This window comes from Henckelia pumila, chromosome 3 (assembly GCF_033568475.1).
Source record: "Henckelia pumila isolate YLH828 chromosome 3, ASM3356847v2, whole genome shotgun sequence".
Taxonomy (NCBI): domain Eukaryota; kingdom Viridiplantae; phylum Streptophyta; class Magnoliopsida; order Lamiales; family Gesneriaceae; genus Henckelia; species Henckelia pumila.
The window spans coordinates 23,554,901-23,574,521 of NC_133122.1; the positions used below are offsets into that span (position 1 = coordinate 23,554,901).

Below are 19,621 nucleotides of genomic sequence, written 5' to 3' on the forward strand. Positions count from 1 at the left end.
CTGCGATGACATTAGCCTTACCCAGATGATAACTAATGTTGCAGTCGTAGTCTTTTACCAACTCTAACCATCTTCGCTGCCTCATGTTCAATTCCTTCCGGGTGAAGAAGTATTTGAGGATTTTATGGTCGGTGAATATCTTGCACTTCTCTCCATAGAGATAGTGTCTCCAAATCTTGAGAGCGAACACCACTGCTGCTAACTCCAAATCATGAGTAGGGTAGTTCTTCTCATTCTCCTTCAACTGCCTAGAAGCATAAGCAATAACCCTGTCTTGCTGCATAAGCACTGCCCCAAGTCCCAACTTGGAAGCATCAGTATAAACCACAAAATATCCCTCTCCTGATGGCATATCTAACACTGGTGCCGTCTTAAGAGCTTCCTTCACCACATCGAAGCTCTCTTGACACTCTGGCTTCCAAATACACTTGGCATTCTTCCTGGTCAATGCTGTCAAGGGCACAACAATTGATGAAAAACCCTTGATAAACTTCATATAGTAACCGAACAATCCGAGAAAACTGCGAATATCCGACGCGTTTCTAGGTACAGACCACTCCTTCACTGCTTGAACCTTTGAAGGATCCACTTCCACTCCACTCTTAGAAATAATATGGCCCAAGAATGCTACTCTCTCCAACCAAAACTCACATTTTTCAAACTTGGCAAACAACTTCCGGTCTCGGAGCACCTCTAAAACAATCCTCAAATGTTGCGAATGCTCCTCTCTATCCTTTGATTAAATGAGGATATCATCAATGAAAACAATGACAAACTGGTCCAAGTACGGCTGGAACACGCGGTTCATAAGATCCATGAAGACCGCGGGCGCGTTCGTCATTTCGAATGACATCACAAGGAACTCGTAGTGGCCATAACGAGTCCTAAATGCTGTCTTGAACACATCTGACTCCTTCACCTTCAACTATTGATAACCGGAAAAAAGATCAATCTTCGAAATACAGAGGCTCCTTGCAACTGATCAAATAGATCCTCAATTCTAGGAAGCGGGTACTTGTTCTTTACCGTCACTCCATTCAACCCTCGGTAATCAATGCACAACCTTAGGCTTCCGTCCTTCTTTTTCACAAAGAGGGCTGGTGCGCCCCACGGAGAGAAACTAGGGCGTATGAATCCCTTATCAAGCAACTCTTGAATCTGCTCTTTTAGTTCTTTTATTTCTGTAGGAGCCAATCTATACGGTTCCTTAGAGATTGGCACAGTATCCTGTAACAAGTCAATAGAGAACTCGACTTCTCTATCAGGTGAAATACCTGCAACATCGCCTGGAAACACATCCTCAAAATCTCTGAAAACTTCCACATCTGAAATATCTGGACGTGCTGGAAACTCTGTCAAAAATATGCTGACTAAGAATGCCTCACATCCATCATGCACCAACTGCTTTGCTTGCAAAAAGGATATAATCTGAGTCCTCCTCGAACTCCCAGTAGTCTCAAACCAAAATGGTTCTTATCCCTCCGGTCTGACCATCACTGATCGCTACTGGAATTCAATCACCACAGCATTCTTCTTCATCTAGTCCATCCCAAGTATCATGTCGAACTCAGGCATGGGCAACACTATCAGATCTGCACTCACTGATAGCCCTTGCAGCAAGAGCTCAAGATTCTTCACTATATTCCTCGTAGACAGTTCTTCCCCTGATGGGATGGTCACTGTGAATACACCAAACAACTCTTCACACTCAATACCCCGCTTGCGGGTAAAAGCCTTCGAAATAAAAGAATGTGTAGCCCCCGAGTCCAACAAGGCTCTAGTGGCCACACCGGCTACTAAAATTATACCTGCATTAAAGGTGATTACAACCACAGAAAGACTGAAAACAAATAAGACAAGTTCTACTTAGGTTCATTCTAAGTCATCGAATTCCCAAATTCAGCACTACACATGCTAACACACAACAACTAACACAAAGCATGCAACATTATACAAATCCTCATTCCCAAAAAAAAAAAGCTCATAATCGAAAATTACTTCAATGAATCAATTAAATCACCCATAATTAAATACTCTAAATATTACTTGTGATGAGTGTGGTATCAGGATCGGCCTCCTCGTCCTGCATCACAAAGACTCTCCCTTGAGTCGGCGTCCTGTGATGTGGACAATTCAAAGCTATGTGCCCTGGCTTCTTGCACCAAAAACAGACTCTTGCGCCTGCCAAACACTTCCCATGATGGGCACGATTGCAATTCGTGCAATGAGGCTTCTCCCCAGTATTGGGAGGAGCGGGTCTTTGGGTCTGGTGCCCTGAGGTCTCTGAGCATGATGCCCCTGGGGCCTATGGGCCAGATGCCCCTGAGGTCTGAACGACCCCTGCTGCCTCTGTGGCCTAGTAAATGGCCTCTTGCCCTGCTGCTGCTGGTGACCCTGATGAGTGAAGGTCCTCTTGCTATGAACCTCAGCACTTATGTCCTTCAAGGACTGCTCGGACCGTAAAGCCTTCCTGATAGCGGTTTCATAGTCCACGGGCTCAGCCATCATCACATCACTACGAATAGTAGGCCTCAGACAATCGTCATACAGCGAACTTGGTCTCCATCTCCCAACTCCATGTAGCGGAAAATCGCTTCAACCGAGCGAATCCAGCCCTCCGCTACCATCGGATTCGTAGTACCGGAAAAGTCCTTAGGATCCATCTTCCTGAACTTCTCATAGATCTCTAGGTCTAGCCCTCGGGGCCTCGACATGCTGCTCTAAGATACGAGCCAGGCCAGCTAGCACCTGAGCCCCAACATCAACTGATGGAGGGAGCGGAGGAGGTGGCGCGGCGATGGAGGAGGCGATGGAGGTGGAGGTGCACGAAGGTCATGACGAGGCACCATCTGTACGCAAGTTCAAATTCCCACATTCAAATTTCATGCCTTAAGAAAAAAATTTTATTTAAACTCAAACATGCTAAAATAATTTAGGAAACTAGTGCTACTAATTTGAATAAATAGCAATAAATGAAACATAAATCTTACAGACTTTGAGGCGAGATCCTTTCGAGTTTCGGCAACCGGCAGTAGGCACAGCCCAAACCAAGACCGCGCTCTGATACCAACTGAGACGACACTCTAAATATAAATAATAAATAAAGTATTTGCGGAATTTTTTTAAAATTTTTTGCCATGACTCAATTTAAAATATTGTAAGCCCACTGACACACTCAGCAATTCGAATCAAAATAAAATAAACACATGGTAAAAATCCAAATACGATAGTCATAAAATCTAGAATAGGGAAGTTAATCCCACACAGTTGCGGAATAATAAACTGTTAAGTTTACATGCCAACTATTCTAAAGCAGGGAAAACACATCCTGCAAGCTACTGACAGTGTATAAAATACTACAACTCATAAATAAAAACATTAGAGTTTGCGGATCAACTAAAAGAACGACGATCAAGGGCCTGCACCATCGGTGACCTCGCCCTAGGGATCCTGCCCCTCGATCTCAGTGAAATACTCCTCACCTAAAAGAAATAAGTGTAGTGAGCCTAACAGACTCAACAAGAATATTGGGGGGGGGGGGAGGGATAACAAGTACTACATAAATACAAGCATATACAGATTAAAAATAACTTGTAATAAAATACTTTGTGCCCTTAATTTAAACAAATGATTTTTAAATTAAAGAAGTAAACATGAATGAAACATATGCATGGCTAAGTCGAACATAAGAAATATAACTGAGTAAACTGTACGGAAACATAGACATAAATATTTGAACTTAGATCCTTGAATTGTGACTTTGTGAATTCGATCATGTTCATGACTGCAGTGCACTATGCCACAAGGAGATCAGGTAATACCCAACCCATCTTGCCCATACTTGGTAAGGGAGGCCAAGATTTCTCTCAACCCCACACATACACGTAAATATTTGATAAGGTAGTCCAAAATATCTCTCAGCCCCACACATACACGTTAGGTGATAAGGTAGGCCAGAACGTCTCTCAACCCCACATATACACGTAAATTTCTATAGTCACAATCATCTCACTTCGTTCATAAAAAGTAATTTTCCTTTCATTCTTGAATATGAGACTTAGCATGCATATGTAAATATGACATACATGTAAATATCAATCGATAATCATGCATATGACTCACACATGGATGATCGAGATGGTGATTTAGGAGACAAACCAAAGAAGAAAAAAAAACCACCCATAATTTTCACTTAAGACAAATTAGAGCGGTTTATCCGTAAAATTTGTAACTTGCTCAATTCTTAATCAAAAAGGATTCCGCTTGAAGCCACGACTCCATGACACTTAGAACTAAGCCAAAAAATCATCCTCGGAATTTATTTCCCAAGTGATCATTTTATAAAATTCCCATTTTCGGGCAGCAGCCCTTTGGCTAAAAAAAATCTGCACCTTATCAATTAAATATCTAGAACTCGACCAAGACTTAACCAAATAAATTCCCTCTTGAACCGACATATTCCCAACATCTTAGACTATTTTCAAACTCGAGCCCTTGACCAAAACCCGAGTTTGACCCCTGTTTTGAAACCAGTTTCCGGACAGCCCTATAGCTTCACTAAAATTCTGCTCCAGTCCTATTTTATACTCAATCAAACTCTTAGCTATTTGACTCCCAATTTCCAAGCCAATAAACTTAGGACCAAGACCCATACTTGTACTCACTCATGCCCCATAATATCAGCCCCTAACTAGCTTAACTCCCTTCAAAATGACAGCCCATAATCCCTCTCCAAACCGAGCCCAAACCAACCTTCCTACTCGAAAGCACCTCAACTCCTTCCCACAAGCTAACTTCAAGTCATCAGTCATCCTCGATGCTACCATGTGAACTACATATCATCCATGGTCCATGGTAGTGGAGGTGGACGTTGGGGCGATGGTGATCGGGAGCATCGTCGGGAACGCCATCATCGTCGTCATGATGAGAACCGTTTCAATGTGCGCCGATTCTTACAGATGGGTCCTAAGCCCTTGGTTGGAGGCGAGATTCCGGAGGATGCAGAGAACTGGCTAGATCGCATGGAGACTTGTTTTCAGACATTCCACTGTACTGAGGAGAAGAAGATGGAGACTCTTGGTTATCTTTTGGATGGGCGAGCCCGTAAGTGGTGGAGGTTCACTTCTGCACCGTTCATTGCGGAGAGAGGAGTTGCTACTTGGTCCGAGTTCCGCACAGCTTTTCAGAAGCTGTACTTTCCTCCTGCACTCCGTCAAGAGAAGGCGGGTGAGTTACTGAGTTTACGTCAGGGATCTATGACGATTGATGAGTATCAGTAGAAATTCTTTGATCTGTTGTCCTATTGCCCCGAGATTGCTGACAGCTCTAAGATGAAGTACAATCTGTTCCTTCAGGGTCTTAACCCAGAGATTCATGAAAGGATGGCGGTCGGTGATGATATGACCTATGAGGGTTTGGTGAGCCGTTGTCACCAGGCGGAGGATAGAATTCGGCGTAACAGGTCTTTCTCTCAGTCTAGGCCTGCGAGTTCTTTGGGTCCTCGTGCTCAGTCTTTTAAGAAGTTCGGATCTACTTCCTCCTCATTTGGTTCCAGTGGTGTTGTTCGTTTTGGGAAGAAGGAGAAATGCAACCATTGTGGGAAGAACCATCCGACAGACAAATGTCGTAAAGCTTCTGGAGCATGTTTCCATTGTGGAGAGGTTGGTCATCTCCGGAGGGATTGTCCATTAGCTGGGGGAGGCGGTTCTGGTTCTGGTTCAGGATTGGGTTCTCAGGCTACCATTCAGCAGAGGTCGCAAGGACAGTCTGCTGGGAGTTCTCACTTGAAGCCACGGACTTCTGGCCAGGTGTTTGCCTTGAGGCATGATCAGGCAGTGGAGGAGAATGAGAAGGTCATCGCAGGCACATTTCTTTTATATGGAATACCTGATCTTGTACTTATTGACACTAGTTCATCTCATTCCTTCATTTCTGCACGTTTTGTTAAGAGGCATAAGTTACCATGCATTGCACTGGACGTAGTAGTTTTTGTTTCTACTTCGACGGGTCAATCTGGTTTGGCTAAGCGTCTAGTGATGGGTTGCCCTTTAGAGTTCGAAGGGAACATTCTGATAGCGAATCTCATGGTTCTTGCGATGGATGACTTCGATTGTATTATGGGGATAGACATGTTGACTACCCATCGAGCTTTAGTGGACTGCTATCAGAGATTAGTAAGCTTTCATCCGGATGGGAGTGATAGCTGGTTTTTCTATGGTGAGGGAGCGCGACCCCCGATGCCGTTGGTATCAGCCTTGAGAGCATGTCGAGCTCTAGAGTCTGGCGGGGAAGGTTACCTCATCAATGCAGTTGATTTGTCCGTTCAGAGCATTGGGATAGAGAGTATTCCAGTTGTGAATGAATTCCCAGATGTATTTCCAGATGATATTCCGGGTTTTCCTCCTGCTAGGGAAGTCGAGTTTGGCATAAAGTTGATGCCGGGTACTTCGCCTATTTCTCGAGCACCGTATCGCCTGGCTCCGTCAGAGATGCGAGAGTTGAAGAATCAGTTACAGGATCTTTTGGACAAGGGGTACATTCGTCCTAGTGTATCTCCTTGGGGAGCTTCTGTTCTTTTTGTGAAGAAGAAGGATGGGTATATGCAGTTGTGCATTGAGTATTGGCAGCTGAATCGAGTTACTGTAAAGAACAAGTATCCTTTGCCTCGTATTGATGACTTGTTTGATCAGCTGCAGGATACTTCGGTTTACTACAAGATTGACTTGAGATCTGGGTATCATCAGATGAGAGTCTGAGACTAGGACATAGTCAAGACTGCATTTCGTACTCGCTATAGCCATTACGAGTTTCTAGTGATGCCTTTCGGTTTGACTAATGCGCCGGATATATTTATGGATCTGATGAACCGCATTTTCAGGGAGTTTCTGGATAAGTTTGTCGTGGTTTTCATTGACGACATTCTGGTGTATTCGCGCGATGCGAACGAGCATGTTTCTCACTTGCGGTTGGTACTGCATACTCTTGGGGATAAACAGTTGTATGCCAAATTGAGTAAGTGCAAATTCTGGATGGATCGAGTGGTCTTTCTTGGCCATATTATAACCAGGAAAGGGATTTTTGTTGATCCGAGAAAGATTGAGGTTGTGCTTAATTGGTTGCGTCCGACGACGGTTGCTGAGATCCGTAGTTTTCTGGGTCTAGCAGGATATTATCGTCGCTTCATTTTGAACTTCTCACAGCTAGCTCGACCATTGACGCAGCTTACTCGCAAAGGTGTGGATTTCGAGTGGTCTTCAGAGTGTGAGGAGAATTTTTGTGAGCTTCGATGGCGGTTGACTTCTGCGCCAGTGTTGGCATTACCGTCAGGGTCTGGAGGGTATGTGGCGTACACAGATGCTTCTCTTCAGGGGTTAGGTTGTGTTCTGACTCAGAATGGGCATGTGATCACATATGCTTCTAGACAGTTGAAGTTGCACGAAGACAATTATCCAGTACATGATTTGGAGTTGGCAGCTATTGTGTTCGCTTTGAAGATCTGGCGTCATTATCTGTATGACAAAAAATTTGAGATCTTCACCGACCACAAGAGTCTCAAATATTTGTTCACTCAGGTGGAGTTGAACCTGAGGCAGAGACATTGGATGGACTTGCTTAAGGACTATGATTGCGAGATTAAGTACCATCCGGGAGCTGCTAATCTCACTGCTGATGCCTTGAGTCGCAAGGTGCGACTATCCGCACTTCAGACTTGTTCGATGTCTAGTGCGATCGGAGAGTGTTGTTCTTCAGGATATACCTTCAAGCACAAGAAAGGTACGCAGAGTATCCAGATGTTTGCGATACTATCTCCGACAGCTTTGTATTCACGGATTTGGGATGCTCAGATGTCTGATTCAAAGACCCAGCGTTTGGCTCGTCTAGCCAATGAGGGTAGTACGTTTGGATTTCGCTATCAGTCAGATGGATTTCTGTGTTTGTCTGGTAGGCTTGTGATTCCAGAGGACGAAGAGTTGCGAGAAGAGATCTTGTCTCGGGCACATCGCACTAAGTTGAGTATTCATCCGGGGAGCAACAAAATGTATAAAGATCTGCGTACTCGGTTTTGGTGGAAAGGGATGAAACGCAGCATGTATCAATATGTTTCGAAATGCTTGGTTTGTCAGAAGGTCAAAGCAGAACACCGACGACCTGGAGGTTTGCTTCACAGTCTACATATTCCTGAGTGGAAATGAGAGCTTATCACGATGGATTTTGTGACCCATTTTCCGGTATCCTCGAGGAATTGTGATGCTATCTGGGTTATGGTGGACCGACTCACCAAGTCAGTGCATTTCATTGCCTATAGCTAAGAGTAATCTGTGGATCGTATGGCTCGGTTGTACATTCAGGAGATCGTTCGACTTCATAGAGTGCCTGTGAGCATTGTCAGCGATCGAAACCCCAGGTTTACTTCTAGGTTCTGGTGAGTGTTCGGCGTGCGATGGGCACTACTCTCAGTTTGAGTATTGCCTATCATCCGGAGACAGATGGTCAGTCAGAGCACACTATCCGTACTTTGGAGGATATGCTTCGAGCGTGCGCTATGGATTTTGGTTCAGCCTGGCAGGATCATTTGCCATTGATTGAGTTCGCGTACAACAACAGCTATCATAGTAGCATTGGGATGGCACCTTTTGAGACGTTGTATGGACAACGTTGTCGTACTCCACTCTTTTGGGAAGAAGTGGGGGAGAGACAGACTAAGGGACCGGAGTTAGTCTAGTAGGCAGCAGATGTTGTTGATCAGATCAAGAAACGGATTAAGACTGCACATGATTGTCAGGCCAGCTATGCTAATACTAAGCGTAGACCTCTGCAGTTTGATGTTGGGGAGAAAGTGTTTATGAGAGTTTCACCTTTCTGCAGGATTCTCAGATTTGGCCTCAAGGGAAAATTGTCTCCCAGAGTTATCGGCCCGTTTGAGATCTTGGAGAGCATTGGCGATCTGGCTTATCATCTAGCCTTGCCACCGTATCTGTCTAGTATTCACGATGTCTTTCACGTATCTCTGCTGCAACGATATGTGGCGGATCAATCTCATATTCTGTAGCCGTCTAAAGTTCAGGTGGATACGGATTTGACGTATGTAGAGAAACCTATTCGTATCCTGGATCGTAAGGATAAGGTCTTGCGGAATAAAGTTATTCCTCTAGTTTTAGTTCAGTGGTAGCGCCGAGGCACTGAAAAGGCCACTTGGAAGCTGGAAAGCAGGATGCGTTCAGAACATCCTGAGTTATTTTGATTTTGTTTTCGAGTTGTATTCAGTTGTGAACTCCGTAAACGTTTAATTTGAATAAGGATGTTTTTGCACGTTGTTTCGCTTTCAGTACTTAAGATCTGATTTCGAGGACGAAATATCTTAAGTGGGTGAGAATGTAGTAGCCCGTAAGCAATTAAAGAGATTAAAGAACTAGTATTACATCATTGCTTACGTCAGCAAGATGACATCATTGATGACGCATTGATGGGACTTCGGATGCCCCGAAGTCGAGTTCGGACGGCCCGAACTCCGTCTATAAATAGAGGTGCCGAGGTTCATTTTCAGATGCACCATTTACCTCTCTTCTCTCGATTCCTTAGTCTTCTAACTTAGATCTAGGAAATTCTAGGCGTCCCATTGGGAATCCGGAAATGACATAGCGGTCCAGGCGTCGTAGCGGAGCTGTGACCTAGTTTTAATGCAAGCGACAGCAACGGGCTGACGACGGACGCAGGTATAGCTTTTTCTTCCTAAAAATATTTAGGAGTATGCAATAGCTTAGTTAAGACTTTTAGAGCACCATAATGATATTAGTATCATTTGGCAGTGTAGTGCGGACTATAGGCTTGGATCTAGAGCCGGTAGAGCTTGCCTAGTAGTTGAGGTACGAAAGTACTGTTCGAGATATCCTGACTGAGTATGCATGTATTATGTGACTACATGATTATATGCTGCATATATTTGCATATTGAGATATCTCTCTTGAGATGTCTGTTAGTAGGGTTTTACCCTATCCTGTAGTGGATGAACTTCCATCGATTTGGGTCCGGAGTATCCACTGGTTTTTGGTATGTGAGCCACCTCCTGAAGCGACGGCACAACGTGCTACATACTAGGGCCCAGTCAGTCTTTGTTATCTGATTCTTGGCCTCTAGTCAGTAGAAGGTACACTTGCATGCATGTATACTCATACTCTCGTGCTGAGCATTTTATGCTCACGTCTCGTACTTTGTGTATCTGGACACCCTATTCAATGGGGCAGGTTTGCGATTGGATGAAGCGGGTGGATCCAAGAGGGGCTAGCCAGTAGATGGCCAGCTGGAGCTTCGCCTAGGGTTTTATTGTATTGGGTTGATACAGTAATTCGATTTGGTTGTATAACTATTTGGGTATTTACAGATTCCTTTTCTTGGGATTGTATATTGTTATTGCTTCCGCAGTTTAATTCTGGTTTATTGTTTAATTAAGTTAATTGCATGTCTAAGTTTTTTATTAGTAGGTGATCTCGGTAAGGGTCACTACACGCATAAACAGGCGTACAATTCTCATTGCATGTGCTATGTTTGGTTTAGTATATATCATTACATACATAATACAACCAATAACGGAAGTATGTGGTACCTTCATTGTGTAGGATCACTCATCCTCACACGAAGGTGACTGATCATTGGATAGATGAATGTGACCGGATAAAGGTGTATTTATTGACTTTTTCTCTATCTATGTAAAATATGCAAAACACTTGCTTCACATATAACAATTCACATCCCAATAATTTGTCTTGCAGAATCAAATCCTTCGTCGCAACAGTCATTTTCTTTTTCAATTTATCAATCTCTAGCATACTAACTCCAACAATTAACTTATCATCAACACAGAGTATTAAAATGATATAAGACTTATCAATCCATTTTATATAACAACAGTGATCTGCCTGACATCTCAAAAAATAATTACTACTCATAAAATTGTCCAACATTTTATATCACTTTCTAGGTGATTGTTTCAAGCCATACAACTCTTTTGAAGTTTGCACATCATTTTTACCTTTTTTTTGACCTCAAAACCATGTAGTTGTTCCACATGTTTGTTTTTCTCAGTTATATTTTTTTAACAAAATAATTTTTTTTTAATAATTAAATTGTTTGAGCACGTGAAAATTATGTATGACAGTTGCTAATATATATATATACATGATGATGTTTTCAAATTAAGATTAGTATATATATATATATATATATATATATATATATATGGAAATATTCTAACCTACCATGGCATGATAGAATACTTCAACACAAAAATATTACCATGGCATGATAGAATACTTCAATACAAAAATATTTCCTCAAGTTGACAATATAACATAATAAAATTTCTCACAGTACACAATCAGCAGCCAATAGATTTGCCAAATCATTTTCAGAATAATTATATATATATATATATATATATATATATATATATATATATATATATATATATAAAGGGAAATATTATAAAGGGAAATATTCTAGCCTACCATGGCATGATAGAATACTCTCAAAAAAAAAAAAAAAGTATACTTCAACACAAAAATATTTCCTCAAGTTGAACTCTATCCAATATAACATAATAAAAATCCCCACAGTACACAATCATTAGCCAATAGATTTACCAAATCATTTCAGAATAATTATATTAATTATTATATGGTTGCTTATAACATTATACTAATACACGACACTCACATTGACCCATTATTAAATAATAACAATAATTAATGATGATGATGATAGAATATTTCCTACTGCGTCAGGATTCATGGCATAATCAAAACGTCATGCCAATAATTTACTGTTGCGTCACACGGAATAGGGTTTTTTATTAAATTAATATAAAATTAATAAAATTTAATTAAAATATTGCATTCTGGAGAAATTGACCAAACTAATACAATCCGGGACAGTCTGTCCCGGATTCATATTTATATATTTTAAAAAATAAACGATCGGCTCAAATAAAATCGGCTTGACAAAAAATTATCGGTCCAGCCGATTATTTTTTTTAATTAAAGTAAGAAAGATAAATCTGGTCAAACTTGGCCAGATTACTTTTTGAATCCTGAGCAGTCTGCTTCGGATTCAAAAAGCTCCTTGATTCCCGCACTTTGGTCGTGGTTATTGATTCACGGGTTCAAATGTCTTTATTGATTATGGGTTGTGAATTATTGATTCACGGGTGTATATCTCAACTCTATTATTTTCATTCCTCCATTCCTTTATATATTCGAATTCGTTCGTATTTTTGCTCCAGCTTTTTTCGTTTTTGTTAAAGGTAAATAAGTGTCTATGTTTAATTTTTAGTTTATTAAATTTTTTTGGGGTTGATATTTTTATTTTTTTATTGACAAATTATAGTTTAATTCGACTGTTGATCTTGTCTTCATACGCAGTTAACAGGTAATTATCATTATTATTTTTTAATAATTATATTATCGGTTAATTTTGGTAGAATATAATGTTTATCGGTTAACACGTATTTTATGCTCTTTTTTTTTTGCAATCTATTTTATGCTTAAAGTATTGATAAATCTTATTTTATTTAATTATTTTACGAAATAGTAATTAATTAATTTATTTTAAAATTATAATCTGTGATTCTTTTTCTTGTGAAATGAACTATAATCTTAATGAACATTAAGGTGAAATTGATTATCTGTAATTTATTCAAAATATTTTATCAATTTTCATACCTAGAAATAAATAATTTTAATTAGTTTCATTTTAGATTTTTGTTTTATTGGTAATGAAATCATCCGCAATGTCATCTATATTATTTAATTTATACTTGAAGCTATGATTATATATTCACAACATATTTTGAAATAATAAAAATAAATACTCTATTTTACAGTTTGAATGTAATATTATATTAATAAATTATATTATTACTTTGATAATTAAGATGACGAGACTAACTGTAATTATTATAGATAATTACAGAAATTTATAGAGGATATATTGCTTATGAAATATTTAGATAATCTATTTATAAAATAGAGAGTAATATTTGTACTCTAATTTTTGTTGAATAGAATCTTTAAATTTTATAATATATATTACCAATAATACACTTTCATTCATTATTCTATTTTGAGTAGTTTTGTTATCTTAATTCCTAAAGTTAGTCCGTTAAAAAGTTTTTATAAAAATATTTAAATATTTAGAAAGAAAAACTACATTAGTCATTAAAGTATCGATACATTTTTTTTTTCTTTTCTAACCGATTTATTACTTTTTCTGATTTTAATATTTTATTATTTTAGTTTTTCCAGTAACTTATATTTAAGTTTCATATTCCAATATCTTATCTTATGGCAATAATATTTTTTTTCGAAATTTTAAAAATAATTTTTTAAGTAATCATGTTATCTGATATAAAAGACATTAATTTATTTAAACAAAATAAAATTTATAAAATAGTTATTATGTTAAATATTATTCACAATATATTTAATTGAAATTATGAAATTTATCATCACACATTAAACTTTTAGAGATAAATCAAATATTCCATGATTTCATCATTATTGTATGTTCCCGAAGTAGAAATAGAATAATCAAGTGTATAATTAGCAATATATGTTATAAGAATTGAATATGGAATTTATTAAACAAAAAATAGAGTATAAATATCAATGGTCTTATAAAATTTATCATTTAAATTTTTTTAAATGAACAGTTTTATTATTATTTTTTGTCATAATATATTTTTTTTAAAGAATGTTGATATCGTATATTTTTTTGTTTAATGTAGAAATGGATGTTGTTAGTGCATTACTCTACGTAGGTGGTTATGTCATTGTCCAGAATGAGAGGGTCGGATATAGCATACCAGCAAGTAGGCCCATGAAAATCCCACGTTCTATTACATTTTCTCAACTGGTGAATGAGGTGCAGCGTCTCCTACTAATCGACCCATCCCAATTCACTATTAAACTGTCGACAAAATATTCTTACGACGTGATGTCTCGTCATATTGAAGAGCATGTGTACATCACAGATGATGATAGTTTACAATTCATGTTTGATTCACCGGCACTACATTGCTTCTACCTGTATGTTGAATCATCTCCAGTATCTTACGACGTAAGAAGTTGTGATCATGAGTCGTTCATGCCAGGGATAACACAAGGTTTGAGCACAATAGATTTCAATGATCAGCCACAAACTTCTACACGCCACATTGATGATGCAGGTACGCAACCGTATTCTGGAATTGATACTTGCATATGGGATCATCATATCATGGTTCCCACAGAAAAAGATCACGGATGGGTCCAACACGAAACACTATCATGGGGTTTGAATTCACGGCCTTGGGATCATCATCTCACGAATCCCACACAACAAGATGTCGCAAGAGGGCCCATGATTAGGGGAACAAATATGTCAGATGCAATTGCAGGAAATGTTACAGAGGCACATGATCCGTTTGCGGACAGTTCTCACAATGTAATGAGTAGTGATAGTGAGCCTGATGTTGCATCAAATGATGGGGAAGAAGATGACCATGACAACACACTATGTGAAGACGACGCCCTATTCATGAATACACATCAGGGCGAGGGCACGTCGTCGCATGCCCCAAACTATGGTGGGGAAACAATTGCACAGAACATTCCTCACGATGGTCCTGTTATGCGCGAAATACCTCAATTTTTCAACACAGTTTATGATGAACAGATTCCAGATTCATTTGGGTTATCATCTAGATCGCGGACTAAGTTTTACGACCCTGAAAGGCCTGCACTTTGTGTGAAAATGGTTTTCAAGAACAAAGCTGAATTAATAGCATCTGTAAAGGATTTTTCTGTTCGAATTGCAAGACGTGAATATGTTTTTGTCCAAAGTTCTCCAACAATATGGAAGATCAAGTGTAAGAACTTTTCTAAAGGAGGAAATTGTGGTTGGGGACTTCGAGCATCATTCAAACAGAATATAAAGTTTTTCATGATAACGAAGTATGGTGGGGATCATACATGCATTTATAGTCAAGTGGGTATAGATCACCACAACTTTGACATAAATATGGTGGCAAACACACTTTTTGGAATTGTGCGTTGTGATCCTGCATATGAGATCAAATATGTTCGAGAGAGTATCAAAAAGGAAAATATGGGTATGATATATCGTATGCTAAGGCATGGAAGAGTTTGAAGCGTGCAGTTGAGATCGTATATGGTACATGGGAAAGCTCTGTTTCATTGCTTCCTAGATATATGGGTGCTTTGTCCAAGTATAATCCAGGAACTATTATAGAGTGGAAGCACCTTTGCCAAAACGAGCATTCCCATAAAGTTTTGAACTTTGTATTTTGGGCCTTCAAGCCATGTATAGATGGATTCCAGCATTGTCGCAGAATAATCAGTGTTGATGGCACACATCTATATACGAAATACAAGCACAAACTACTCATTGCAGTGACTTTGGATGCTAATAACCAGGTGTTGCCTCTAGAGTTTGCGCTCGTCGATGAAGAAACTTACGAGTCTTGGCATTGGTTCTTAAGTAATGTTGCACTACATGTGACACGAGGTTATAGAGGAGTGTGTCTTATATCTGATAGGCATGCGGGTATAACAAGTGCGGTGCAAGATCTCCCTGACTTTAGACCTCCACATGGTGTCCATCGTTTTTGTTTGAGACACGTGTGTTCTAATTTCAATAATAGGTTCAAAAACATTCATCTGAAGGACTTATGTTGGGAAGCAGGGACACAACATCAAATAAGCAAGTTCAATGCCACGATGGAAGCAATCAAATCAAAAAATGTAGTTGCTTTCAATTATTTGTCTAACATCCCCAAAGAGAAATGGACATTTGCTCATGATGGTGGATGGAGGCGAGGGATCATGACGACAAATATGTCTGAGTGTATAAATAGTGTATTGAAAGGGGCTCGACGTCTCCCTATTACCGCAATACTAGAATTGACTTTACAGCGATGCGTGCAATATTTCATACAAAGAAGGAGCCGAAGTCAGAAAATGATGGAAAAACATCAACCTTGGAATGATTATGCTTGCGAAAAATTTGGGAAGTGGTCGAGAAAGTCAATTGAACACAGGGTTGTACAATTTGACCAAAGGGATCAGACAGCATCCGTTGCAATGGGAGAAAGACCGGGGAGTCAATATCACATGCAAGTTGTTAAGATTTCTACTCGTGATTGCACATGCGGGAAGACAACAATATTTGGAATCTCTTGTTCACATGTCATATGTGCATCAAAATGGTTTGGACTATATCCTTCACAGCTCGTACAACCATGGTATGATCTTAGCGAATATGTGAACACTTATGATGGTAGATTCTACCCTGACATGATGAACAATATTGGGAAGCACCGACATTCCAATTACAACACAATCCAGTTCGACGAGAGAGGAGAAGAGCTGGTAGAGATACCACGACCCGCATTAGAAATGAGATGGATCAATCTTCTGGCAGAGAGAGACGAAGGTAACATGAGATCTATAATGATATCCTATGTTTCTTTTAATTCGATGATACACTAATTTAATATTTATCACTCCTCACCATGTAATTTAACATGAGATCTTAATGTTTTTTCTTGTTCTCATTACATGTAGATGACACTTGACAGGATCATTTTGAGGATATGAAACCTACGGATTCTCAATTTATGCTCTGAAATATAAGTTCTTTGTCTTTTAATTTGTTTTTTTTAAGTGTTTTGTATTATTGTATTGGCACTACTTATTTTTCGTATGTATATATGTAAAATATATATAGTTTTTGATGCACATATGAAACTTATATTTTTTTTTTTGGTTTTTAAGTGTTTTGTATTATTGTCTTTGAAATATAATATTTTGAAATCTATTAATTATTTAGTTTTTGATGCACATATGAAACTATTAATTTTTTAAAATATATATAGTTTTTGATGCACATATGAAACTATTAATTTTTTAAAATATATATAGTTTTTGATGCACATATGAAACTATTAATTTTTTTCGTATGTAAATGAGTATTAAAAAAATGTATACCGTAAAAAACCAAAATATAGAAACAATATATTTTGGGAACATGAATATTTTTATATGTACATGGAAACAAAATACAGAACTGTCAATGATGATGATAACGGTGACCACCAGTGCCGCATCTAGGTCTTACAATTATTCTATGACCACGACCATACCTCTCCTCGTCTCCCTCCGTCCGTGGTTGTGCAGGAGTTGTGCTGGGACCAACTGTGCTCATATTCATCTCAGTTATTGGTATATCAGAATATTCTTGAAATGGGATCGGTGATATATTTAATCGAGGGCGTATGCCATGCATAAATGGCTGGAAGTCACTTTGTAGGAGTTGTGTAAAACTACCAGCATATGGGGTGTGGAAGTCATGATCATATCCTCCAAAACTCGAGACCATAGGCGGAGTATAGAATGTAGTGTTTGTTGTCGAAGGTCTGGGATCCCCATAATTTTGTGTGCACCTAGGATGATTTGTTGTAGAAGTTCCGGCCTCACCCTCATTTTGTGTCCATATTGGAGGTTGTGACATAAATGCATGTTCTTATCCCTGATATTGTTGTTCCTATATGATAAGCAAAATAATAGAATGTGCATGTTAACATTCATCTCAAGTTTTTCAACTTTAATAAAATAAAAAAATAAGTGTAACACATCTTACAAAAGATTGTCGATATCTTCCATCTATGGGATGATATCCAACCATAGTCGCAGGTACTTGCGTCGGAGATACGAAAATATGAGAAATACGTCGGTACCAACCAATATACTCCAATGTGGTGTCAGGTGTACCAGGTATGATAAATTCCCCGTTCATGACAAAATTATATCTATCAGTCCACATATCCACAAACTGTTTGTGAAAGGCGGCCCAATCGTAATTGGGTCGCCCTTGACGTGTTAATTTATGAAATATGTCGTAGTTCGTGGCGGGTGGGGGAATACCCTGACGCATCCCAAATTGTCGAAGACATCTCTCTGGTCGATGAATTTCAACAATATCAAAATTTATCAGTGGACATGCAGACCGACAAAGGAGATTTCTATTTCCCTCTAGGTAAATAGACAACTCTGGTGACTCTATATCATATACAGTCCATTTAAACTGCCAAAAAATTAAAGTAAAAATATTAACATGCTTATCATAAAACAATATATAAAATATTTTTATAGTTATAGATGTTGTGAAAAATTTTACCTGTCCGTCTATTATCCTATCAAGCATATCTCTCATTATACGAACAGAATGACGCACAGTGTGCACCCATGAAAACCCACGCTTCCACCTATGATATGAATAAGCAGACATTATAGGACATTAATAAGAAATAATAGAATCTTATTAAATAGTAAGTGTTTATGAAAAATACTTTGCACCATAAGGTGGGAACGATAATCCCTGAAGTACATCGGCAACTTGCTCCGATGCCAGATGACTTTGTTGTACCATATCCGGAGTCAGAAGTGTAATCCGTGACCACACCCAAATCTGTAACGATATAAAATATCAACTTCCCATAAAAAAATTAACCACAATATATATTAATTTTATATTAGTGTAATTGTACCTGAAGTATTTGGAGAAGCCCACATAGACCGTTCTTTGACTCCATGGATGTGTTGCATAACTCTCGGTAAAGATAAGCCAATACAGCCGAACCCCAGCTATATGTATTCACTCTATCGATGTCCTGAAGAAATGGTAGATACATAAGCTTTACAGCAGAACTTTCTGAGTCCGGAAACATACATCCACCGATAATCAGTAATGCCACACAACGAGAATATTTTTGCCACGTCGTCATCTGTGCTGTCATCCTGAATCATATGATCAAGACAGTGCTTTCGTATAGCGCCGAGGGAAAGGTGGCCACCTTTGATTTTATTATCACCGGGCATGAAACCCAACCAATATAAACAGCGTTGTTGCAACTCGTTTTTACTGTACGCGGTATCTACACCGGTGACGGGAATGCCATCGATATTCAAACCCCAAATCATTGCGACATCTTGTAGGTTTATCGTGGTCTCACCTACTAGAAGGTGGAACGTGTGGGTTTCTCGATGCCATCTCTCTACCATGGCTGTAAGCAAGTGATGATCATAATATTTTATTGGTCCACACTGTAAGATACCATAAAAACCCATGTGCGCCAAACATTGACGAACACGATGGTGAATTCCTTCATTATACAATGCCCATAGAGAACGATCGGAACGACGTGGAGGTATTAGTGAATCCATATTCTCGGCATTGATATTATTCGAAATATGTCCATTTTGTAAGTACAACACATTATCTACATTTTCGGTCATCCTACAATTAATAAAATATGGATATAAGCTATATTAATTTTAATATCCAAATATAACTGATGAGAATAATAAAAACTTTTGCATTTATGCAATTTTTCTTTGTAGCAAATAATATGTTGTTGATTGTGTTAGTTAAAGGTGAATAAATTGGTATAATAATAATCCATCATTTCTATTATTTGTGATTCGATTGATAATATGTGAAAAAATATTATAAAATTGAATTACTAAAAAAATATATACACAAATTCATGCCTACTAATGATTTTTGTCTA

At 38.7% G+C, this 19,621-nt stretch overlaps 2 protein-coding genes across 2 annotated transcripts; one reads left to right on the top strand and one right to left on the bottom strand.

The window, feature by feature from the left end:
• Positions 1 to 15,242: 15,242 nt before the first annotated feature.
• LOC140888268 (uncharacterized) lies at positions 15,243 to 16,627 on the top strand. Its single transcript, XM_073295953.1, has 2 exons — positions 15,243 to 16,485; positions 16,617 to 16,627. The coding sequence occupies exons 1-2, from the start codon at positions 15,243 to 15,245 to the stop codon at positions 16,625 to 16,627; spliced, it is 1,254 nt and encodes a 417-aa protein (XP_073152054.1).
• A 494-nt stretch (positions 16,628 to 17,121) lies between these two features.
• LOC140888269 (serine/threonine-protein phosphatase 7 long form homolog) lies at positions 17,122 to 19,112 on the bottom strand. Its single transcript, XM_073295954.1, has 6 exons — positions 18,825 to 19,112; positions 18,599 to 18,721; positions 18,401 to 18,519; positions 18,229 to 18,316; positions 17,793 to 18,135; positions 17,122 to 17,246 (listed from the first exon to the last, which is right to left on the bottom strand). The coding sequence occupies exons 1-6, from the start codon at positions 19,110 to 19,112 to the stop codon at positions 17,122 to 17,124; spliced, it is 1,086 nt and encodes a 361-aa protein (XP_073152055.1).
• Between the last annotated feature and the right edge of the window lie 509 nt (positions 19,113 to 19,621).